We start from the raw sequence: 25061 nt of genomic DNA on the forward strand, positions 1-25061 counted from the left end.
TGGGTAGAGTGAAGGGGGCGGACACATGAGCGAGGCAATTTGCTCGCTTAACGGGGGTGGCCGCCTGGGCTGGGCCGTGGGCTGCGCTGGCTGGCACTGGCACTGGCACTGGCTGAGGTAAGGTGAGGTGCGGTGGAAGAAGGGCGGGCGGGAGCGAGTGGACGAGGTAAGTTTAGCAAGGGGGTGTGCGCTGTGTGAGGTTACCTCCAGTTGTGTGCTGTCGGAGGGAGAGCGAAGGGGGGGAGTGGGCCTAGGCTTTGCCGCGGGATTGGAGAGAGGTGGAAGTCGAAGGGGACTGGCGAGGGAAAGAGCAGGAACCTGAGCAGGAACCTGCCTGCCTGCCTCCTGCCTGCCGTTCTTGGGACCGACCGGAGCAGCAAGCGGCCCAAAGCCCGCGCAGCTGGAGAGTCTAGAGCCCTGAGGGGCCGTCTACGCGCTGGAGGCACTCTAAATGGATCTGGGTTAGGTGCTTCATTCCGCCGTAACATGTCTCGCGACACAGGAAGGCACGTCCCCAGCAGCGAATCGTCCAGGAAACCATGGCTAACCGTGCCCGCTCCGACACCCGACACCCGATCACCGGCCCTGGCTGATGGTTGGGAGGAAGAGGGACCCCCCCAGGGACAGGTGTGGCTGGATCAGGCAGCCGGCAGCGACACGACCACGTCCCACATATCCGTACCACGACCACGCTCACCTGCACCCTCACCTCGACACTGTGACGCACGTGACAGACACAGGCCCCACCCGCAGTACGGGCCAGCCTGAATTTTTTTAAACTTCGCGGCCGCGAGCGGCAGGCCTTGTTCCTCTCTTTTCCTTCTTCAACAATTCCAGACCACCTATTCAAATCATCGCCAGCCTGCCTCGATTTTACATCGCTTCTACGCTGCTGACGATTCCAAAGGATGTGTCGAGATTGACATTAGTCTTGCTTAAAACAATTGTTGTGAGGGCCCCTCGTGCGGCTTCCATGATGCGATGATCACCTGACGCAAGAGACATGCTCCGCCCATTGGAGCTGTATGCCAAAATCTTTATGCCCAGTCCTCGTGCGATGACGGGGTTGCCTCCATTCGTGACGCAATGCCATTTCGAGCCTCAAGTCGCAGATTCATCTCCCCAGCAGGAGCTTGCTGAATAATAAGGTACGCTTCTTGGGAGACGGGGGATGGGGAACTGGCTGTGCAGAGACAGGATGACAATCTTACATCTGGTAAACCGATTGCTCAGCCGCGAGTGCGTCGTGTCGTCTCATTTCGGCCTATGTGCGTTGACCAGGTTGAGCCTGCGGAGAACTGGCGTGTCTGAATTGCTCTGGACTGTGGTCATGGAAATATGCGGAATCTTCTGGATCATGCAGCTAATCTGTCTCGTCTAGTCAGATCCACTCCGAACTCCAGATCTGGAACTCCAACAAATCTGTTATCTCCAGCAATTCGTGGCGGTCCAAGTAGACCATATACCGCGTGTCTCATATTGGCCAGATCCATCCAAACCGTAGCTATGCTCATTCTTGGGCTATGAGGCTTTTTAGATTTGGATGGATTGTACATCAAGCAGTAAGTTGGCCTGGACAGACACAAGCAGACTTGATCAACAAAGCAGAATACTTTGCTTAGTTGTTGTAACAATAGCTTTTCTATCTTTATCAAACTTTTGAATTTATTCTTGAAAAGAACATACACAGCTACAAAGGCTTGGGTTCGATTATCATTCCTTTCATGAGGCTTCTTGCCATGTTCATCAATACCGTCCAACAAATAAAAATCCTCTAGCAATTATTACAACGAATTTCTGTAGACTTGAGCGCCTCCTTGGCGGAAGGCAATCGTATCCCTCCTTTGCATAATCATCAGTGTCCTGTTGAGTGCTTGCTCGGTGTAGCCCCTTTGCTCAACCATCTCGCGCTTCAATGTAGACAAGTTGGTGCTCCAGCCAACTGCCAGGCGTCGCTTGAGCTCAGCCTCCAGTCTGTTGACCTCATCGTTGAGCTCCTTGCTTCCTTGGTTGCTGCCCTGGTTGACAGCGTCCATGGTGGAGCAGAGGAAAAGTCTGATTGCCTCGTCCACATGCTCCTCGGTAGCAATAGGAGATAGCGTCAATTTGGCCAAAGACTCGGTAATACGGACAATGGCCTCAAGTTGACGAACAGTAATCGGGATAGAAGATCTCGTGTTTGCCTCCATCTCCGCGGCGTGGACCTGCCTTCTGATGGAGACGAAATGGGACGACAGCTTCTCAGCGGCCTCTGGGCTGAGGCGAGGAGCCATTCTCCTGATAATATCATTAGCGTGCCAACTTGGCCGTTTATGTTTGCTGGACAACTTACGATTTGCAGTAGCTGATATATCTCTTCATCTTGTCCACTGGGATCTCCGACTCAACTTGCTCTTCCGCACCACGGCCACCCATATGGATGCCCATAACGTGCTTCGCTATCCTCTCGTCCTTCTCGCGTGTGTGCTCATCCTTGACGATGAAGATCATGTCGAAACGAGACAAAATCGTGGTCTGAAAGTCAATGTTCTCACCAGGAGTCTTCATGTCGTCGTAACGACCGAAAATGGGGTTGGCTGCCGCCAACACTGATGTTCTGGCGTTGAGAATAGTAGTGATACCGGCCTTCGCAATAGAGATTGTTTGTTGTTCCATGGCTTCGTGAATAGCCACTCGATCCTCGTCACGCATCTTGTCAAACTCATCGATACAAACCACACCACCATCAGCAAGAACCATAGCACCTCCCTCGAGATAGAATTCGCGGGTGGATGCGTCGCGCTGGACGGATGCTGTCAGACCGGCAGCTGAAGAACCCTTGCCGGAAGTGTAGATGGAAATCGGTGCGCACTTCTCCACAAACTTAAGCAGTTGCGACTTTGCCGTACCAGGATCACCAAGAAGTAGGACGTTGATGTCTCCACGAAGCTTCATGCCGTCTGGCAAGATCTTCTTGGACCCACCAAGCAACAGACAAAGAATGGCCTTCTTAATGTCGCGGTTTCCGTAAATAGATGGCGCTATGCAGTCGGCCATGATGTTGTACAGATCGGGCCTTCTGCTCATCTCCAAGAATTCTTGCTCTTCCTCATCAGAGAAGAGGGCCTGGCCTCTTGCCGTCTGGTCGATATCTGTCTGGATGCCTACGGCTCTCAGATAAGGAGTGCGAATGGCGACAGCACCGCCGGTAGCCGAGTTCTTGGTGGCTTTGTTTTGATAGATGGAGAAAATTCCCATCACTGTACATCTTGAGCCGGGGACCACACGGTTGGTCAAGTAGCGGTCTGCGGAGATGAGAACGTGTCTAGGAAGTTCACCAACAGGAACCTGGTCAGGAGCCTCCTGGAGTTTGATAATCTGTTGGTCGACAAATCGCGACTTCTCGTGAAGCACAAAGTACGGGTCGAGAGGACATTTGGGGGTAGGGTCGTTGGGAATTCTCGACCTGCCGCACTGCCTGGGGAGTGTGACACCCGTGAAGCCGCCCAGCACAGGGATTGTTGACGCATGGGCGCAGTTACGGCATTGGATCGCGATTTCTGTCGCCTTTGATGACATGACAGAAGCACCAATCACGATACCTGGCACCCTAACGAGTCGCGATATCGCCATCGAGTCCAGGTTGCGAATCGAGACATCTTCGGCGTTGGAGTGGAGGAGCAGCTGGTGTTCGGGAAGGTCGACCTTGGCTTGTTGGGGGAAGACGATTCGGTGCGTGCATTTCTTGAGAGCGGCTTCGAACTGGTCGCAGAACGTCAGATAAGATTGGGGGGCATGTCGAGACTGAATCTTACCAGTGGGATAATCTCAGCCGGTTCCGTCACAAGCCTATGCGCCAACTCCTCGCTGTAGTTGATCAGGTCATTAATGTCGACATCGCAGTAGTACTTCTTCAGAAGGGCGTTTTCCTTCAGTTGGTTTCTGTTGAGGAGAGGTCAGCAATTGCGCGACTGAGCGAGTGTTGGAGGTGTCGCAACCAACCTGTAGGTGTAGTCGTTGTCATGTCTGAATTGCAGAATGAAGTTCTCCAGCTGAGTCTGAATCTGTGTACGGTTGTCATCACTTCGGCCATCACTCGGCTCGAAGACGTGAGTTGAGTAGATCGATCGGCTGTCCATCGTTGCGATTGCGATCCAAGGTTGGCGGGCAGCAGTTGTTAGAGGAGCGGTGTTGAGGATCACAGATTTGGACTGAAAATGTGGATGCTAAGGAGGGGCAGGTTGCGCAGGGAAACTGAACGCGCCCCTTTCTTTCGACGCGCTTTCGCGTAAAGTGGTTACCTTGCTAGCGCGAATCTGACGAGTACGTACCCGCATGCGGCTGGGGAACTGGGACGGCTTATCTTATCTGCACGTGAGATCTGCGAGCATCACGGCTCCCATCTGGGACGCAAGCCCCTTGGCGATGAACTGCGAACGTGGCTAAGCTTCGAGCTGCGCAAAGACCAACTGCATCTTTCGTTCTTTCCTTGTCGCGCTTGACCTGTGTTTCTTGTTGCGAGCCAGTTTTCCCGAAATTTTGAAGCCGATGCGATCTTGCCAGCGATGATACCCCGGTAGTCTGGCTACGTGGCTGTCAGCTAATACGGTTATCGGCTCTCCTGCGACTCAGCGAATCGTCGACGTCCAGAAGCAGCTCCCACCAGCCCACATCACACCTGGGGCCATTACCTTACATCATGTATTCCTCTTCGGCTGCCCGTAAGTCGATGGACACAATATCGCAACCATCCTCTCCGCCGGCTTCGCGAACCGAATTCCCATTTCATAAGTAAGCTATCTTCCTTGCTTCATTCCCGGCCACGTTTGCGCTAACAGCAACCAGATCAGGACATGGCTACCCGCACCACACCGGCCGACGCGGCTCGACGGCGAGCTCGATACACTCTATAGGTGGATCTCTCGATACATCGTCCAGCAGCTGGGCGAATGCGGTGTTGGAATCCGGGCAAAATGGTACAGAATTGTCACAGTCGAAGTGCTTTGTCTTGTGCTGACAGCGAACCAGCCATCTCGACACTCCTGCAACCACCCATCGTTCGAACCGGCCTGCAACCTCACACCTCTGCGCCCGCTTCGAGTGCCCATAAACCTCCCACTTCCCGCGATATTCCTCCGGTAACTCTCACAAACATCCCTCATGTCGACCCGTCTGAGTTCAAGCCATACCTGTCGCAAGTTGGCGCACTCTACGAACAGCTTCGCCGCGTCAAAGAACAAGAAGATGAACGTCCGGGATCGGCAGGCCGAAGATCGAGTAAACACGACGATTATGGAGAGCTGGACGAGAGTCACTTGAAGCCAGCCGGTCGCCAACCAGCTAGGCGAAAGTCTTCCATCGCCTCCATTACATCGATATCTTCTCTCGAAGGCCCTGGTCCGTTACGCCGGAGCAGCTCGGGACTCAGTCGGAAAGGTGGTCAAGGACCGCCTCCATTGTCAACGATTCCCAATGTCTACTTTGACGACGACTTTCATCTCGAGAATCCCAGGACGTTCGATGTTGTGAGCGAACGTTCGGAGGTTGTTCCTCCAGCACCAGGAAACACCGACGCCGGGAGCAATGGAAGTGTTATGGCACCCAGAAAAGCGCTGGCAACAAATGCGATTCTTCAAGAGAAATTGTCCTGGTACATGGACACCATCGAAGTTCATCTGATCAACAGTATATCAACGGCGTCGACCACCTTCTTTACTGCTCTGGGCTCGTTGCGCGAACTTCACTCGGAGGCGGCAGAGTCCGTGGACAGGATCAAGACACTTCGAAAGGAGCTTGAAGCCCTTGACGAGGAAATCGCCACGAAGGGCCTCAACATAGTCCAGAAGCGCCGCCGGCGAGAGAATGTTCAAGCCCTGAACGATGCCGTACTGCAGTTACGACATGTCGTAGAAGGAGTTGCTGCATGCGAGGCATTAGTCGATGCCGGTGAAATCGACAAAGCTCTGAGCAACATTGACACTCTGGAGCTACTCATCGCGGGCAAGCACGATGAATCTCCAGAAGCTGAGGCGCCGATATTGCCTGCGTCACGGCTCAGAGATCTAAGGGGCGCAACGGCTTTACAAAGCGTTAATGAAGACTTGCATCAATTGCGCTTCCGCATTGGGCGAGCTTATGAATCCAAGTTCCAGAGCTTGCTGCTTGCTGATCTGCGCCACCACGTCGAATCTGTCAGTTATCGGGACGTTCTACTGCGATGGAGCAGCTCGTCAGTGCGGGCCAGGGGCGGTGCTCTGCGAGAAGCGGCCTCATTTCCTGCCTACCTTGGCTCAACGCAAGAGCTGCGCAAGGCGGTTATGCCAAATATTCTTGGCCTTCACCGAGCCCAGCACATTGCAACTGCTATAAGCGCTTACAGGGAAGCTGTCTTACGCGAGGTGCGGAATATTATCCGCAGGCCCATGCCAAGCTCCAATGACGACGAGAACGAATCCATGATGTCCGCGTCTACAATGAGTGGCGGTAGGCAGCGAACGAACCAGGAGAAGTCGTCCATATTGGCAAGAAATCTCCGAGCACTAGATCCAAAAGATGCCGAGGAGTTGCTTAAAACTATGTATATTGGCGTCACAGAAATCCTGCGTCGCTTGACCACTCAAGTCAAGGTGCTGCTCGACATCGCAAGCTGTCTGACTGAGGAGGCCACTGCGGCAGGGCTCAAATCCCCGCCGATCCGGTCGCCTCTTGCAAGCCCAACGCCATTTGACCGAGAGTTCCCCAGGATGGACGTCGCTCCAGGCAGTTTTGAAGTGCAAGAGGAAATACACAAAGCAATGGACGTCCCCAATTTGGTTGGGCAAGCAGTCGACATGGCCCAGGACAAGGTCTTGAAAGTTCTGAAGGTCCGGTCAGAACAAAGCACGCACCTGACACTGGGTTGGTTCCTGCGATACTTCACGCTGAACCTTTACTTTTCCAATGAGTGTGAAGCGATTTCGGGACGAAGCGGCACATCACTGAAGACCCTTGTCAATAGCCACATCAAAGAATTCGTTCAGCAACACGGAGAATCTGAGAAGCAGAAGCTTGCTCAGGGCATGGAGTCGGATCAATGGAGTGCGAAGGACTTTGATGAAAAATCCAAAATACTACTTGACCAAATCCTCGAGAGCAGCACTAAGGATGCTGCGGCGTGGACCGAAGGCACCAAGATATGGGAAGATCAGCCCGACGAAGAAGCATCGAATGGAGTTGATACAGCACTCGAGACAAACGGTACGAGCAAAGAAAAGGCGCGAACGGCAGAGATTGAAGGGGAGGCGTTCTTACTACCGAATGCTGCGATTCTCTGCCTCGAGGGTATCTCGCACTTCCTGCATCTCATTGGAAGCATCCCGTCCATGGCCACAGACATTGCAACTTCCCTCATTACTTACTTACAGCTGTTCAACTCTCGCTGTACACAACTAATTCTTGGCGCGGGTGCTACTCGATCTGCGGGGTTGAAGAACATCACAACCAAACATTTGGCGTTGGCATCACAAGCTCTATCATTCATCGTCACGCTGATTCCCCACATCCGGGAATTCGTCCGGAGGCATGCTGGCTCAGGTGCAGGCGTATCCAGCTTGATGGGCGAGTTCGACAAGGTTCGCCGCCTGTTCCAAGAGCACCAGAACAGCATCTACGACAAGCTGGTGGAGATCATGAGCGGTCGCGCGGCGGCGCACTCCAAGGCCATGAAGGCCGTCGACTGGGACAACGACACAAGCCAATCGACACACCCTTACATGGAGACACTAGCCAAGGAGACCACGACCCTGCACAGAGTGTTGAACAAGCACCTGCCCGAGAACTCGGTGCAGATGATCATGGGTCCCGTCTTTGCAAGCTACAAAGACCAGTTCGGAAGGGTCTTGCAAGCATCAGACCCTAAGACGGACGCTGGTCGTAATAGGTACGCTTTTGTCGCTAAACGAATGTCTCCACTTACTAACGTACGCGCAGCATGCTCCGAGACGTGGACTTCTTCATCGCAAAGCTCGGCAAGCTTGACGGCTTCCGCGATGCTGGTGACTACCTCAAGGGCATCATCAACTCCAAAGAAATCAAGACGGCCCCGTCGCCTCCCTCGGAGAAGCAGGCAGACGGCGGATCGGAAACAACGGTGTCAACCACCACATCAACAGCTGAGCCGGGCAGCCGGCAAAGCGCAGAGGACGGAAAGACGGAATCGCCCTCAGGGGCAGATGAGGAGCCAAAACCATCGTCGTGATGTTAGCTGTAGGATGACGAGGCAGGGGGGGAGGGGGGCAGGATTTCAATCGTGGAAGGAGCGGACTAGCATGTAACGGCGTCAATTTCACAAGGAAGAAAAGCTGTACTTCTTTTGCTACAGGTAATGCTGTACCACACATTCCACTGGGGAGATCTACAACGTACCATACGCGGCCCGCCTTTAGCTGCGTTACCCCCTTCCTTGCAACTCTTTCCGACGTGCCACCACACGGAGAGAGGGACATGTGCTCAATGAGAAGAAGTCACGACGACTGCAGCTGGGCGTTTCCCCACGGGTAGTCGCATACGTTCGCCCGTCAGTCAAGGGAAGCCCGCATCCTGCGTCGTTTCAGACCTGCCACTCCCTCGTCGGATCCAGCCTGCCGGGTCCTTTGGTAGTAATCGTCAATCGGGCAGCTGATGGGGGAGCGATCGGCTTGTCTTTCCCTTTTGGTGTTTTTCAGCTCCCCGCAGCATACGACACGGGTAATCAAGCAGGAGATACCCTTCATTTTCATCCCCCGCCAAGGGGGAAGGCGAGAGGATGACGATAGCAGTTTAAGTGGCTGTCGTCGTCGTTGGCTGCTGACGTTGCCTGTGGCCTTACCAAAAAGCGCACCACCCCCCGGGGTTCCGCCTTGTAGCCAATCAGAGGGGCAGGCCCGACGTCCGACTCAGATACCCCTGCGACGCGTAGTCTTTACTTCCTAGTAGCATGGGTTAACAGCAACGTCGTCTTTTTCTTTTACTATGAAGTGATATAGTATATTAAAGTATACTTTTTAGAAACTCTACTAGTATATAAGCTACCCTTATAACTACCCCCTTTCCCTCTTTACTTCTCTCTTCCCACTTTTAGTAGTTAGAAAGGACTATAGCTATTATTATACTTATTTTATTTATATAGTTTTTATATTATAAAATTTCCTCTAACTTATTAATATTTTCTTTAAACTTTTTATTATTAAGTTCTTATAAAGTTCTTATTTATTAATATATCTATTAGAACTATAAATAGATATATTTTATATCTAATTTACTATTTTATAAATATAAGAGATATATAGTAATTTATAAAATATAAATAAAGTATTTATAATAGTTTTTATAATTATCTTTAGTTATAATATTAAAAAAAGTATTATTAATAAACTATTTAAGTTTATTTTTATTTTCTTTTACTATCTAAATAGGATAATACTTTACTCCTATTTAGTTATTAGTTATTCTTATAATTAGTATTCTAGTTAATATAGGTTTAGATATAATAAGTTAATCTTATTAGAAATAGTTAATAAATAGAAAAAGACTTATATTCTTCTTCCTATATAATCTTATATAGTAAGTTATCTATAAACTATTAAAGTTATTAATAATATTCTTATAAACCTAGATTAAAGCTTTCTAGTTATTATAAATAGTATTATAATATATAATAAGTATCTATTAAAGTATAAACAGAATTTTCATAATATAGCGTAAACCTCTACAAATTAGATATAGCTAGGCTTAAAAGGTGGAAGAACGTCATCTTTTTCTTCCTAATCTATGACAATCTACGAAGAGTATTGCCCTTCTCCCTCCCCCACTGAGGAGTGGAGGCGGTGCGACGTTTCTTGCTTTTCGAGGGCTGCAGAGGCGTTGTCTTTGTCGTTGCTTTATCCCGGCCGTTGAAACGTCTGTGGGAACCCCTGCCTTTTTTACTTTTTCCCCCTTGCTTTTCTTCTTTCTGCTGCTGCAAGCTGGCCTGTGATTGATATATGTGTTGGTCTGTGGTTAGCGGGAGTTTGCTGCTTCTTCTTATGCTTGTGGTCGTGTTTCCGAGTCTCGTCCCAATGGACGGGGCCGGGGTTGACAAACTACGGATACCACGACGGAGAGTCGGGTGTGGTATTCCTACACAGATTGAAGGGGCGGTTGCAACGGTGATCTTTTCCTTCTTGCCTGGTTTATTTTTCTTCCCCTTCTCGTTTGAAAAGGGAGCAACGGCTCACAAACGTGCGCGCTGGCGGGAGCTAGATTAGCCAGGATGATTAGTTGGTAGTTGCCTATTTGAGAAACGTAGACTTTTTTTGGTGCCGGCACAGCCATGGCACAGACCGTAACGTCCCCCGGCAACTGAGGTCGGAGGTGAGCGCGGGCCTCCCGTCCTTCATTTTAAACTCATAACAGAAACACACGAGATGAGATGAACACCTCCTCACCAGGGGTTAACAACAATAAACATCAACAGAAACTGGGATGAAGAAAAAAAAACATCGTAGTCACTTTAGATTCAATGGGCACAGTGGACAGTATGATGTTTTGAACGCTTTTGATTTTTGATATTGTTTTTTCCTCCTTTGGTGCAAAGGCTTTCCCTACTAGGTACACGAAAAGTCTGTATAAACAGAAAGAGGTTTCCCTAAATGGTGGTGCGCAAAGGAGCGATAAGAAGTTTTTGAGATCTCATCTTTATCCCGTAGAATAAAGTCGAAACGCCCAAAAAAAGAGAAAAAGAGAAGACCAAGGCTTAGCAGAAAAGTCTTCTCCTTGACGGTGAGAGGGGGGAGAGGGAAAGCGAAACGCCTGAATTGCTCCAATTGCTCCGATTTTCCCCTCGACAGTCGAAACGCCTCCGCCGGTGTTGAAATAAGGTGTAAACACAAAAAGTTGCTCTATATCCCAGAAAGTTTTATCTCTCCTCTTCCCCCTGGCGAAGAAGCCTTTCGCCGTTTGAGATTGTTGGGGTATCCGTTTTGATATTTGATGGTGTAAAAGGGAATGATAAACAAGTTGAATCGCTGAACTTTTTGAGGGTTCGTTGGCTCATCCCGTGTGAAGTGGTCATGAAGTCGTGGCGCTCAGCGCGTGAGAAAAGTGTCCGCAGGAAATGATAAGGGTGTCAAAGTCGAAAGGCTTTAACAATTTACCACTTGCCAAGGACGAAGTCACGCTTGACGGCGGGGGCCTCCTCGACCTCGGCGTGGACGTCGCGGGAGGCGATGGAGGTCAGACCGTTCTTGCCGAGGGTGCAGATGAGGTCAGTCTCGGAGGTGGTCTTGGTCTGGATGTCGTCGGGGAGGTAGTAGGCGTTGTTGCACAGGAAGTTGTCGCAGCCGGAGGTGGGGGTCTGGGCGGAGGCCGGGTACATGAGCTTGACGCCGTCCATGTCGTTGGCGTTGACGATGGCGGAGACGTCGAAGTAGGTCAGGTCGTTCCAGCCGTTGAAGGCGACCTCGCCGAGCATGCCGGTGGTGTTCTCGGAGCCGTCCGAGACGGAGTACCAGTTGCCGATCCAGGCCTGGGGGAAGTCGACGGTGGTGGAGCCCTTGGCGGGGACCTTGACCGAGTCGATGGCGGCGAGGCCGGAGTTGGCGATGAAGTAGATGGTGCGGTCGGTGTCGTCGAGGGACTTGAAGGTGACGGTGTTGGCGGCGACGGCGACGGCAGAGCCGAGGAGGGCGAGAAGGCTGGAGAACTGCATCTTGAAGGATGTGTTTTGGTGTTTGTTGATGTGTGTGTAAGTGCCGAGGATTGGGCTTGGAAGGTTTTGGTTTTTGAGAGTGAACTGTAAACGTTGTCTACAACAGTTGTACAGATTCAAAGGCAGTTGTTTGGTGGTCACAAAGGTATCTGAGCCGCTGGCTATAGACCTTGGAATGAAGAGTTGCCCTGGGTTGGGTGGTGTGTGGTTGAGTGAGACTCGAGTTGTTCTGAACGGGACCTAGCCGTTACAAGAAACTTGGTTTGTTTAAGCTTTCAAAGGAGTGAAAAGCTGTAAGTGAATTGAATGAGGCTGTCTGAAGAGACGAAAGTGCCAAATCGAAGGATAGTGATGTGGGATGAAGATTCAAAACCGGGGACAGGAAGGAGAGGCACCAGGGGGATGAGGGAATACTTATACATCACGTCCGAATGAAGGAGCACGAGGGATTAGGGACATGCTCGCTCATGAAAGACGTGTGGTGGGGAGCTTTGCTGGAGCTTGGAGGCGTCAAGGAAACGTCGACCACGTCTGGTGGAGACGTCAGCCCGAGGGTGTTTCCCAGAGATGCATGGAACATGCCCCCATCGGAGAGTGGGCTTGGATATTGGTCAATATGGCGGTAGAGCTTGTAACTTTGTATCTTGTACAGAGTACACGGCCGTTGTAACTTGCCAACCATGATTGGACGTGCCCGTGGAATTAATGGCCTCACCAAGCTCAGAGCTCTGGGTCTGGACCTGTTGGGTTTGCCATCCTTCCGGGCCCTACACCACTGGGCATGTTGTCGTAGCATAGGGAGTAACCGTCCAAGACGTCCGGCGTTCAGGCTGGCCTTGGTGCTCCAGACGAATGGCTCTCCTCCATCGTTTGGAGCTGGAACAGGGGGAATCGACGGGACAGACGACATGAGAAACAAATCCAATGATGGCCCTCTGTCCCCTCCCATTCCGCAATTCGTCAGGTTATTTCGAGGACTCCGCAGTCTGCACCTATTCTTGGGGGCGTTTTCAGGCTGTGTCTGGGAGTTCCTTTTCGTTTCTAGCGCCAAGGCCGCCCTCTTCGGGGGCTAGAGCACGGCTTCGTTCGCGCAAATGGGATGGGGATGGGGGCGCCGCCAGGAGAGGACGGGTACCTGGCGTCAAGGGACGGGCTCGGACTGGGCAGTGCGGGTGCGGGTACGGCACTCTTGCGGATGGTGGAGGGAGTCGGTACTCCAGCCCTGGTGTGGTGGACAGACAGACAACCATAGCGATTGTTGTGAATGTATTTCGAGTAACCCACGGATGACTCTGCATGTATCTTCAAGGCTCTGCAGGTGCGTGTTGGCACTACCATAGTACCTTACGCAGTACTCAGCAGGATCATGGACGTCAGCCCTTGGGGCGGTTTTGGTTTTTTCTTAGCTGCAGGACGCATCTGCCTTCGAACGCCTGTATCGCAGCGTCATTGGTCAACCGGCGGGTGATTGTGCCTGGTACCTGACACTAACAACCAACTCCGCGTGGCGTGCCCTGACAGGCCCGAAAGAGGAGGAGAACAGCCTGCGTCGTCTTCTGTCGAGGTACCTACTCAAAAAAAAAGGCGCGATTCGAGGCAGCCCAGCACGCAAATTAGCGCCGCGGCACCGCGGCTCATGATTCGTAGCCGACGAGGGCCCCATAGAAAGACCCATGCATGGCAGGAGTTCCAGTTCCAGTTCCCTGAGTCCGTCCTTGGAAAAGAGGGCCAGGGCTGCTGCCCCTGGCCGAGGCGCCGGGCTGCCACGACGATATGGGAAAGATGTGCCGGCCACTACCGAGAAGACACCCCCTGAACCGCTGAGGAAGGCCGGACAGTGCAGCCGGCACGGAAGATGGGAAGGGAGGGCGCGGGAGTGCCGTGCTGGCGTGCTGCGGCCTATGCCACTTGGGTGAAGGCCAAGGCAGTAAGGCAGTGGAAAACAGGGCCCAAGTTCCCGTCGCGCTGGTTCATCTGGTTTCTTGCGCAGGTCCAGTTGGCCGATCAATGTGACGAAAATGCGGGCGACAGTGCTTTGCTTGGAAGCCGCCGCGGCCAACTACTGCGATACACATTGGACGGGGAAAACAAACAACAGACGACAGCCAGCCAGAATGGCGCCGCTTCGTTAGGTTTGTTGAGGCTGGCTTCTGAACATTGGATGACAGCCTGACTTGCTGTCGACTCAGATAAAGGGGAACACGCACAGAGAGGAAAAGAGACCTGGTCTCGTGTGGCCGGGGAAGGCAAAAAAGAAAGGACGACAGCGTATCCGTAATGTCGCCAACAAACCGAGTGACCTGGCAGCGAAGGGACATCCATCTCGGTTCGAATCCTCCTGCGACACAGACGATGCCACGAAGCCCGGAAAATGCCTCTCTGTTCCCTGGCAGACTCCATCCCGTCCTCGACAACTCGTCACCGACGAAAGGAAGGGGCACTTGGCAAAAAGGTACTTGCGGAGGAGAAAGAGGGGAAGGGGGAAAGAAACTTCAGCGAAAAAAAACTGGAAGAACTGGGTCGCTGACCTCGGTGGGCGAATCGGGGAGGATGGTTCCCAGCTCACGGCCCTGGGACCGCGGTACTTTACCACTTGTCCAGACACTGGCCAAACTTTTGGAGGGCAGCTCCAAGGTTGTGTTTCTGGGAACAAGACACGAGGGAATAGGATGGTGGGAAGGGGACGAGTGGGCTTGTGCCTGTCGATCATATTCCGAGTGCGTGGTGCGGTGAACACTGTAGCCAGGAGGTACAGGCACAAGGCAAGCTTACCGCCGTGATAGACGACCTCAGCTCGTTACACCAGGCGCCGTAACATTTTCCAGCAGCGCCGGTGTTGAGTGTACTGGGCGGAGTTCCCCGGGCACTGCCCGACGTCTGCCCTGCCAGGAACAAGTTTTGTGCTTGCATCCAGACCCGATTTACGGTTTGCCAGTGCCGGCCGCCCAAGCTGTGTCTGTGCCTGCACATCTCGACGGCCTGGAACCTCAGGTGTGGATGCCTCGCTGACTTTTCGAGGGATTTTTGAAAAGGATTTTTTTTTCTTTCTTTTTGCCTGAGTCATCCCATGTACATCCTGACTTAGTAGGTATCTCGACCGAAGGCTGCATATTGAGCGACGGCCGAGCCACCGTCAGCCCGTCGCTGACCTTGCAGTCAGACGCCTCAGTCGCGCCGAGTGCACCCCATGTGCTAAGTTGGGGCGAATACAAATGAATAATCAATATGTTCAGAGGCCTCTCAGAGTTCTCAACATCCTAAGCCGAATCGCAAAAAGAATGGACCAGTCTTGCGCCTCACCGGAGCAACGCAATGGGCTTCGCAACCTTGCGAAGTTGCAAGGTTCGTGGTTCAAATCTACAAGCTCAAATCTAAGGTATTTTTTAGAGTGAGAGATGTGCTGTCAATCACCAGCCACCCAGCCCGTCAGCTCGGTTGGTCAGAGCCAGACGAGCAGAAATCCCAGGTTGCGTTGTATCAAACATGTGCTTTCCTCCTGGGATGGTATTGAAGCAAGTTTTTCTGCCCGTCCTCAGGTACACTGTCACTGCTACCTGCACCCGTACGTCAGGGACGGGCACACACAGTTGGCAGTCGCAAGTGGTTGCATGCGCATGTGTTCCTTGGCGGCCCGTCGATGATCATTGGGACGGGGACGGTCGAGACCACAGCCGGGTACCCACTGATCATCACTCACTTTCCGGACGGAACAAGGCCGTTGTGCATGACTTGCGCAGGCACAGGCACAGGCCCAAGCCGTCGCCCAGCAAAAAGAAAGAAAAAACCAGGAACCAAACGGCCACGGACGGTGCGTCTGCCCTCCGGCGCGAAGACTGCTCCAAACGGAAAGACTGTCCGTTCGAGAACGGGGTGGGGGCCTCTGCGGGCCTCCAGGTCCTCTTCTCCGTCAACATCACAAGCTCGCAGGGGGTTCAAGCCGGGGAACACTTCTTGCGCTCCCACTGCGTCCCAGTTTTTCGTCCTCTTCCACGACTTCTCGCCTCTTGCCTCTTGCGGCTGCACTTGCTCGCTTGTCATTGATTCATCAGCAGCCGTTGTCACTGGCTGAGGTGTTGGCTGGAGGAGATGGAATTCCCTCACACCTTCTCAACAGAACCGCTCTTCCTGCTCCACCGGACCGCCGTTGCATTCAGCAGTGGAACGCCGCAACATGGCCTTGCCAAACTGGCTTTTGAGTTGGCCCCAGAACCGTCACCAGCGTCACAGAAGGTTGAAAACTGGCACTCTGCGAACGGTTGCGGAGGTTCGTGACAGCTCCTGACCTCATCATATCCATTGGCACCCCGCCATTCACCGTCATCTCCAACATGTGCCTCCTCTTCGCAGACGACATATTCCCACCACGGAAACCAGTGTTCCGCCCAACAAGTTGAGCTTGAGACGATGGCAAGACGGGATACACGTGAAAACCCTTCCACGACCTTGGCCATTTTGCCGGTTGCCCACCATGGCACCAACGCCACCGTCATCGCAACCTGCGCAGTAAAAGCTTTTCGCCCGAGGTCAGTCCGGAGGCTCTCCGTCGCTTGCCGATCGATTCGGATGCTTCGCGAGGGGCATGGAGCATTGACGACATATTGATCAACTCTCAGAGAACCAAGATCCAAGAACCTTGAGCATTAACTCCAGAGCTGAGCAGAAAAGCCCCCGCATATCCATCACTATGTTCCGGCGGGGTTTTCCCTGGCCTTTGACGGCTGATCGATCGAGGCATTGACATATCTGGGGCTGAACCTCGTGCCGGTGGGCACTTACAGACCTTGGAGCCGCTGGGATGGAAGACGAGAGCGCCTTTCCCGCTCCGGGCTGACTGCTGAGCGGCCTCGCTAGAGAAACCGCCATCGGTCGGAACGTTCGTCCGGGTACCGGTCGTGGGCTGATTTGATCACATTGCCCAGAAATGGCAAATAACGGCTCGCCGACCTCGGGGAACTGCTCGACTGCGGTGGTCGATTGAAGTTGTCAGAGTCACGCAAGGCACAAAGATAAGCCTATCGATCCTCATTGGGGCGAGATGTCACATGCTAAGCTGCAGTTGTGCTGCAGTGTCAGCAGAGATCTTCTCAATATCACTTCTTGGATATATTGATTGCTATACATCGCTTGAGCATGTATTGGGGATGAGGTGCATTTGCTCAAGCTCTTTGGGAGCCTGGTCTGCTTCTCCCACGAGCCGTACTTTCCACTTCCTTCATTATCCCTTCGCAAGGTGCAGAGAAGTCTCTGCCCCGAAACATTGTTGGTCTTTTCGCGCGAGCTTAAGACATGTTGTGACCTGGAAACACGTTCCGAAAGTACGGAACAATCAAGTCAAGTGTCTTGAACGGCGATTTGCAAATGCTCGAACTTCGTCGACGATGTCCCTTACAGCAACGCTGCTTATTTCGACGCTGGCTGCTGACAGCCTGCTTTTATTCTCATTCATAAGCAGCGCAGTGGCGTAACATGTTGGTCACCCCGCACTGCCCGAGGCTCATGGGTCGAAAAGCGCCGAACACGAAGTCTTGCCTTCGCCCTTTGCCCAATCTGGCGGTATTCTTGGCCCAAAAGCATTCCTTAAGCGACGGCCTTGGTTTTCTTTGCTAGCGTCCAGTCAAGTGACTCGACGCCGGAGACTTGTCGCTTCACGGACACGAGCGCCCTTGAGTAATACCATACAATTATCCATCGCCCTGCGGAAATCCGCGACGAATTGTTCTATTTTCTATCGGTCCTGACGACTGCCGACTTCTCGTGGTCTTTTGCTAAAATGCCTCCGGGCCATGGCGACGTTGTGGCCTCAACACGAGCGACACCATCTAACCCCTGCCGCCGTTCTGTCACTTGCCCAAAACGAAATCGATAAAGTTGCCGGTCCAATCGAAAGGAGCCTCCAGAATGGCGTCAACTCCAAAATGGAAAACACCAGAACCGTCAGCACCTGTCAGAACGAAGGCCGCCTCGTATCTGGCCGTCAACCGCAAAGTCACATCCTCCCGCATCTTGTCTCCATCTGGCACGACTGCATACCGCCTGCAAGGTGCGTACAGTCATCACCACGCTCCGTATCGTTATCGCGGCCTCCTGGGGTAAAAAATCACGAATTCGGCATGGAGGGTTCAGGACCGGCGCGCCCGACCTAAGATCCGGGGCGAGGCAAACGACCGGGGGATCTGTAAGCTTCAGTCTGCAAGGGCAGACGAGCTAAACCAGCCTTCGCGATGATTCTCGCCGGCGTCCGTTGTGATACATAAGGCGAGTGAGCTCCCCGGCTTGGCTGGTTCTTGTCTCCAAATCACAACCAGCATCACCGAGCAACTACCAACCAGCAGCTTTTGCTTAAACGTGCCTTTGGCAACTCACTCTCGTTCAACAGCCACTCGCTTCGTCAACATGAAGTCTATGCAGATACTCGCGCTCGCCGCTGGGCTCTTCGCCGTTGCCAATGCCTGGGGGACTGACGTCCACACTTCCTACACCACGATCGTCACTACGGCCTACGAGACGTACTGCCCTGTGAGTCCCATTCGTCTCACTCATGATTATATGATTCAACTAACAGCGGATAGTCTCCTACAACGTTTGTCCACCATAATGTGACTTACACCGCAACGACCGCAACAACCCTCACGATCACCAGTACGTCGCTCCCATCTCTCCTCTTACGACCTCGACTAACACCCTCTAGACTGCCCCTGCACCATCACAACTCACCAACCACCCCCTTACACGACGACAAAGACCCTCCCCCCTCCCCCTCCTCACGCAAACACGACCACAACCTCCTGCCCGCCCGACCAGACGACCATCGTAACCAGCACAAAGACCCTCCCCCCTCCCCCTCCTCACGCAAACACGACCACAACCTCCTGCCCGCCCGACCAGACGACCATCGTAACCAGCACAAAGACCCCCAAGCCCCCTCACCCAACCTACCACAACACCACCATCCTCACGCACACCCCTAAGCCTCCTCACACCCACTCGCCCAAGCCCCCTCACCACAACGGCACCACCTCCACGACCGTCATCGTCGTCACCCCTCCCGCGGAGACAACCCTCGCCGGCGTAACCCCCGTCGCGCCGCCCCAGCTCACCACCACGAAGCCAGACTCGCCGCCCACAAACACCCCCGTGGGCCCCACGACTACGCGCCCCGTCACCGTTCCCGGCAGCGGAGCGGAGCATCTCGGCGCCGGCCTCGGCGCGGTCGCTCTCGCGGGTCTCTTTGCTCTGCTCATCTAATGTTCTCTTACTTAATTCCTAATTCCCCATCATCGGGGGAAACCACGTCTTGGCACACGAGGGCCATCAGGCCTAGTTGAGACTTTTCTTATTCCATTCTACACTCTCCTTCATGGGCCGGCAGAAAAAAGTTTTGGGAGGGGAAACTACCGGGATTTACAACACTACATGATACCATATGGCATTTTGATTTCGCGGGATACAACTAGTCTTTTGTTTTGCAGGAAGCATCGTTGGAACGGGTTTGATTCATCTGGAGTCAAGCGGAGTGCGGAGTTTCGCCATACTGGACCAGACTGTCCTTACTTAGTACAAACACATACACATACAATAATAGCGGGCAACAAGACTCGCGATCACGCTCCTTCACCAGAAAACTCCCCAAAAAGGAAAGGAATTGCTTCGTTTGGCGGTGGCGTCTGATCAAGCAAACAGATCGTCCACGCCCGCTTATGCGACCTTATCTAAACCTCACCCGGCCCCCCTCGCCAAGAATCAATATTTCTCTTCTCTCGCAGCTGACACGCATATATCCCTCGCCCTCCCCCCTCTCTCTCAGCCTGAATGGTGCAAGGGAAGAAAAAGCTTTGCTGTGCCGCAGGCCTTCACGAACTAACCGCGGCCACCTCAGCCTAAAGAGAAGAGATGCGGTGACGATGCCTGATGCACCTCGTATTCCGCCAACAAATGACCCCCGCCCCCGCCTCACAAACACACCATCTTCGACATACTCAAGGCCCCTCTTCATTCATAGCCTGCTCCCAGCACCGCAAACCAAGGTAGGTAGATAGACTACCCGGTCTAAGACCTAGCCCTGGGTTGGGTGTTGTAATCCCCCCAATCTCCCGTCCATTCCAAAGAACGATAGTCCAGTCTCCAAAAACGGTGTTGGCGTCTCCCACACCCTGCCACGAGCCAAGCACGTGGTTCGCGGGACCTTAAACCGCACCGCACTTAATTCGCCTGGCAGGGATTGAGTCTTCATGGGAGAAGCGCTCGCTCACTCATCGCCAGAGAGCGGGGGAAAAGACTCGCAGAATCTCGTATCTGCGTCCCTTGATCGCTTCTCCTCGCCAAGCCTCCGCCAACATTCCCTTGGAGCCTTTTCGTTTATCCGTCTGCAACTGTATGAAGCAGTATATTTACGGTTTGGCTTTTGCCGTGAGCGGCGGAAACGTTGCATTTCCACGCCTTTGAACGTCGAGGATGGCCACGTTCATCTCATCGCAGGGCCGAATGAGGTGAGGGAACAGTGGAAAAACGCCGGTTCCAAGGTTTCAGCGGTGTTGCATGAGGCCCGCTGCGACGATCATGGGTGGCACATTAGGCGCAATGAAGCCAGGAGAGAAGGAAGCCTCGAGAACGTGGTATCTCAGTTGCATTGTACTCGAGCATAAAACATACATGAGAGCTCTATGCCTTCTCTTCTCTTAGACGCCTCATTGTCTGACCGTGACATCGGCTAAACTGCAGACATCTCCGCGGGACTGAATGGGACAGAGGTCTCGCAACCCGTGTGGTTCTTTTCGCCATGTTCAATGACAAGGTCATGGGCTAAGACCTACTCCCGCATTACGTAGCCTCGCCTTTGCTTCCCTGACCAAGCCCTTCGCCTCCTCAACCTCGTACCCGTCCTGGGTGAGCTCCGTGGCAAGCCGATTGGCCGTCATAAAGTCATGGCTTGCCATGGCATGCTTTGCCAGCCACATCCGCGCCCTGCTCGTCGAGGCAGTGACGCCCGTTCCCTCATGTCCGCCGTCTCCGCGGCCTTCTCCGTTGCCTTCGTCGTCAGAAGCGCCGGGAGAGTCGTTGTGAATAGCAATCGAATCACCCAGATTGTTCTCTGCAGCGGCCTCACCACCCTCTTGCGCGAGACACAGCTCCATGTACGCTTTAGCCTCCTCGAGCTCGCCTAGCTGGTCATACATCATCGCAATCTGGTACAGCACCTCTGGGTCCAGTTGTCCCGTGGCACCCCGGCTGCTGAGTAAGTCTCCTCCGCTGCCGAAGCTGCTTCCAACATCGTAGTAGGCATCCGCGAGCAGGGCTCTCTTCAGAGCCTTGATGCCGTCCTGATCGCGTCCCATCTTTTGTAGACAAGAGCCGACCGCCATCCACATCTTGCCGTCCCAGGGCCTGAGTCCAGCCGCCTTTTTGTAGTACCACAAACTATAGGTGTGCATCTCGAGCATCTCGTATGTCTGCCCGAGCCCGTACCAAGCTCGGTAGTCCCGGCGGTTGACATCGACTGCGCGTCGGTATGATTCGATCGCTGCATGGGTGTTCTTCAGCTCCACATACTCATGGCCCATGAGCGTCCATGCAGACAGGCAAGTACGGTCAAGTGTGAGGGCTCGACGGAAGTACTGTACTGCTTTCTCGTGCATTGAGAGCAGTGAGTAGTAGTTACCCACTACTACACAGGACTCTGGACGGAACTTGTCGATGCTGGAACACAAATGTGCCAGGAACGCAAGCTTCGGTCTCATGTTCATGACGTAGAGGATATTGGAATAGTGATCTAGCGAATCCAGCCTGTGAGGGTGCAGTGACAACAGTCGACTAAAGTGTTGTTCGGCTGCCACAAGATCTTTGGCGTGATATGAAAGGAGCGCATTGCATGTGAGTAGGAATGACGAGGTGGGGAAGATGTTTAGCAACTGATCCAGAGAGTTTGCGAGCTCAGGACTTTGCTGGTATAGCTCGAGGGATGTGTGGAGATGAAAAATAAAGGAGACGATGTTTTGAGGAAGATGAGCTGATATACGACTCAACTAGCACCAGTTAGCATGGAAGTTCAAGTTCAAGTGCACATCCGGGACCTACGTCGTCGAGCCGTGAAATCAGCGAGGTCATCTCGAGCCAGCAGCCCCAGTTCATGGGATACAGATGGACACTGCGAATGAAGAAGTCCATGGCCTTATCCTCATTCTTCTCCTTCGCAAGCACCATTCCATACCTGCTCCAGTCAGTACTCGTCCGAACCATCAACGCGCTCACACTCACAGGTATTCCAGCCAGCCCTGGCTTCCAAGCACCTCTCCGTCATCCGTCGTCCTCTCGTCGAACCAATTGCTGAGAAACCGGCTAACAGCATTCAGCTGCTTGTTGACCACGTTGCCCAGATCCTGCGGTCCCATCACCATCTCGGAGTCTTCGTCCTTGCGCTTCTCCCCGGACATGACCTTCGCATACAGCGCAAGGAACAAACTCTTCTGGCTCAATCTCGGGACCTCGGTGGTGCTGAACGCCTTGTCTTCTCTCGTCTTTCCCTTTCCCTTGGGCGTCCCCTCAGCCTTGGCGTTCATCATGCCCGATAGCACAGCATCCGGGAGGAATACCGCGGCGCAGCGGTCGAACTCTCTCGAGTCGAACAGCGCCTTGGCCAGCAGGTATTTGTTAATCTCCCTGGCCTCAAGCAGAGCCTCCTCGGGATCGGCGTTGGGCGTGAAGACGGTCGGGACATATTGCCCATCGGCATCGGCGACGTCGGCATCGGTTGAGGTCTCGGGTATGGAATTGAGGAGCTCTGCCGCCCTGGGAACAGGAGCAACGTTAGCTACAAGCTCTTGCAGGGGTCGCCTCGGACGGCAGCAGGGAGAGAGCTTGCCATTTCGCAGACGAGTAGAGGCACCGCTCGGAGCACTTCACAACGGCATCTTGGAGCGAAGCGCGGAGCTGCGACAGGTCATTCTCGTTGAGCGACATCTCTGGGCATCCTCGGCGGGGGGTCGCTGTTTCGTTCGTGTGTGTGTACAGCAGTGTCGCGCGCGATGGGCAAGGGTGAAGGCCTCAAAAAACGCGGCTAAAGATGCCCCAATTGGTCCCGTTATCCGATGTTGCGCTTACGTTTCTAGACACAGTCTGAGCCGCGCATACGAGAAGGAATCGGAGAGTTTGTTGCCGTCGAAGGGGGTTGAAGGACGCTGGAGCTGTCGAAATGTACGGATTGTGTTTCTTTGACCTGACGTAGTAAGGCTTAACGGCAGAAAAGGCGTTATCCACTTGGCGATGGAAGTCAACATCCACAACGCGCTTGCTGGGCGCGACGACCTAGGTAGGTTCAGTTTAGTGACACTGACCGCCTCTGCCCCTCCACTTCCAGGGAGCAACAGCCACTGAGCAAGGGACCTGATCAGGACGCCCTGGGCGCCTGTCATCCCGAGTGCCAGCCCCACCACGCCCGGGAACCGTCGCTTTCCATTCCCACTGCAACTTTGCCAGCCGCAGCATCTGCCTCACCGTAAACCGGTCCAAAGTACCCCTCCACCGCCTGCCTGAATCGAACAAAATGAAGATCGGATGAGGGGTCGCATTGGTGGTGGTGGTGCAAGCTGAGCCGTTGGTACCAATTCACTTGATTGCCCGCACTTTTACCACATGTAGGTACAACAATTTACACGCCCGGCGCATTAATTTGCGATCAACCGCCCCGCGCAAACAAAATCTCCCCCTGCCTACTTCACCCGCTCACCCTCACTTTTGCTTACGCCCCGGTCACCCATTGTAAGTCCTCCACGTCCCACCAAGCACCAGGGCCCCCTTTTTTTATTTTGCCTATCGGGAAGACAGAAAGTCTGCTTCGGCCTTGCACTTCTTAACCCAACCCATCCTCTGATACCTCGCGCGACCGTTGGAAAGCTGACCACGAAAACGCCTCAACAAGCCTCGTCCCGATCCATAGCTCCGCACCATTCCAGAAACCGTCAAGATGGCCAAGAAAACCACCCTCGCCGAGTTCGAGTCCGTCTTCCCCAAGCTCGAGGAGGTCCTCGTCGAGCATGCGCAAAAGTACAAGCTCCCCAAGGAGGAGCTGTTATGGTACAAGAAGGCAAGCTGACACCACTACCACCAACACCACCACCACCGAGATCGGTGATGGCAGTTGAGACACTGCGCTTGTCTGCAGAAAGGAAATAAGATCATATCAATTGACAATTGACTCCGCCCCGGAGCTATACAGTCCCTCGAAGTCAACACCCTCGGCGGAAAATGCAACCGCGGCATGTCCGTTCCCGACTCCGTCTCCCTCCTGCTCGGCAAGCCTCTCTCTGAGGAGGAATACTTCCAGGCGGCCACCCTCGGCTGGATGACGGAGCTCCTCCAGGCCTTCTTCCTCGTTTCGGACGACATGATGGACGGCTCCATCACCCGCCGCGGCAAGCCCTGCTGGTACCGCCACGAGGGCGTCGGCAACATCGCCATCAACGACTCCTTCATGCTCGAGGCCGCGATCTACACCCTCCTCAAGCGCTTCTTCCGCGAGCACGCCTCCTACGTCGACCTCATCGAGCTCTTCCACGAGGTCACCTTCCAGACCGAGCTCGGCCAGCTCTGCGACCTCCTCACCGCCCCCGAGGAGCAGGTCAACCTCGACAACTTCTCCATGGAGAAGTACCGCTTCATCGTCATCTACAAGACCGCCTACTACTCCTTCTACCTCCCCGTCGCCCTCGCCCTCCACTGCCTCAACATCGCCACCCCCAAGAACCTCAAGCAGGCCGAGGACATCCTCATCCCCCTCGGTGAGTACTTCCAGATCCAGGACGACTACCTCGACAACTTTGGCCTGCCCGAGCACATTGGCAAGATCGGCACCGACATCCAGGACAACAAGTGCAGCTGGCTCGTCAACCAGGCCCTGCAGCTCGCTACTCCCGAGCAGCGCCAGATCCTCGAGGAGAACTACGGCCAGAAGGACAAGGAGAAGGAGGCCGTCATCAAGAAGCTCTACGACGACATGAAGCTCAAGGAGCGCTTCGAGGAGTTTGAGGAGAAGCGCGCCACCGAGATCAAGGACATGATCAACAACATTGACGAGAGCGAGGGCCTCAAGAAGGGCATCTTCGAGGCCTTCCTGGCCAAGATCTACAAGCGCAGCAAGTAAACTGCGCGCGCATGCGACACGCTAGCGGAAAACAACGAATCGAACGAGTTGAAGAGAGATAAAAAAACCTTAATGTGGCGCGGCATTGGCATTGAAGACAAAAGAAAGATACCTGAGTCCAATTGAACTGATGACGACGATAATAGACCGTTAGATTCATACATGGCCATATTAAGTAAACAAAGAAGATTTCCTGTCCAGATACATCACCGACTTGACATCTGTTCCCCTATTTTTGTGCTGTGT

At 53.6% G+C, this 25061-nt stretch overlaps 6 protein-coding genes across 6 annotated transcripts; 3 read left to right on the forward strand and 3 right to left on the reverse strand.

The window, feature by feature from the left end:
* Positions 1 to 1784: 1784 nt before the first annotated feature.
* mcm5 (DNA replication licensing factor mcm5) lies at positions 1785 to 4118 on the reverse strand (the record flags this gene model as incomplete). Its single annotated transcript, XM_036636899.1, has 4 exons — positions 1785 to 2277; positions 2333 to 3741; positions 3795 to 3921; positions 3982 to 4118. 4 exons carry the CDS (start codon positions 4116 to 4118, stop codon positions 1785 to 1787), a joined length of 2166 nt encoding a protein of 721 aa, XP_036498441.1.
* Positions 4119 to 4678: 560 nt separating this feature from the next.
* Positions 4679 to 8215, forward strand: CGCS363_v005051 (Vacuolar protein sorting-associated protein 54; the record flags this gene model as incomplete). The annotated part of the gene is made up of 4 exons (XM_036636900.1): positions 4679 to 4770; positions 4825 to 4955; positions 5008 to 7897; positions 7948 to 8215. 4 exons carry the CDS (start codon positions 4679 to 4681, stop codon positions 8213 to 8215), a joined length of 3381 nt encoding a protein of 1126 aa, XP_036498442.1.
* A 2910-nt stretch (positions 8216 to 11125) lies between these two features.
* CGCS363_v005052 (uncharacterized protein) lies at positions 11126 to 11683 on the reverse strand (the record flags this gene model as incomplete). Its single annotated transcript, XM_036636901.1, has 1 exon — positions 11126 to 11683. One exon carries the CDS (start codon positions 11681 to 11683, stop codon positions 11126 to 11128), a length of 558 nt encoding a protein of 185 aa, XP_036498439.1.
* A 6393-nt stretch (positions 11684 to 18076) lies between these two features.
* On the forward strand, positions 18077 to 18928 carry ccg-6-1 (Clock-controlled protein 6; the record flags this gene model as incomplete). Its single annotated transcript, XM_036636902.1, has 3 exons — positions 18077 to 18199; positions 18253 to 18322; positions 18372 to 18928. 3 exons carry the CDS (start codon positions 18077 to 18079, stop codon positions 18926 to 18928), a joined length of 750 nt encoding a protein of 249 aa, XP_036498440.1.
* Positions 18929 to 20475: 1547 nt separating this feature from the next.
* cut23 (Anaphase-promoting complex subunit 8) lies at positions 20476 to 22636 on the reverse strand (the record flags this gene model as incomplete). The annotated part of the gene is made up of 4 exons (XM_036636903.1): positions 20476 to 21702; positions 21755 to 21887; positions 21935 to 22465; positions 22551 to 22636. The coding sequence occupies 4 exons, from the start codon at positions 22634 to 22636 to the stop codon at positions 20476 to 20478; spliced, it is 1977 nt and encodes a 658-aa protein (XP_036498437.1).
* A 1003-nt stretch (positions 22637 to 23639) lies between these two features.
* On the forward strand, positions 23640 to 24815 carry fpp (Farnesyl pyrophosphate synthase; the record flags this gene model as incomplete). Its single annotated transcript, XM_036636904.1, has 2 exons — positions 23640 to 23696; positions 23892 to 24815. The coding sequence occupies 2 exons, from the start codon at positions 23640 to 23642 to the stop codon at positions 24813 to 24815; spliced, it is 981 nt and encodes a 326-aa protein (XP_036498438.1).
* Positions 24816 to 25061: the final 246 nt, after the last annotated feature.

Source organism: Colletotrichum siamense (assembly GCF_013390195.1).
Source record: "Colletotrichum siamense strain Cg363 chromosome Unknown KSG_Cg363_contig03, whole genome shotgun sequence".
In the NCBI taxonomy this organism is placed as follows: domain Eukaryota; kingdom Fungi; phylum Ascomycota; class Sordariomycetes; order Glomerellales; family Glomerellaceae; genus Colletotrichum; species Colletotrichum siamense.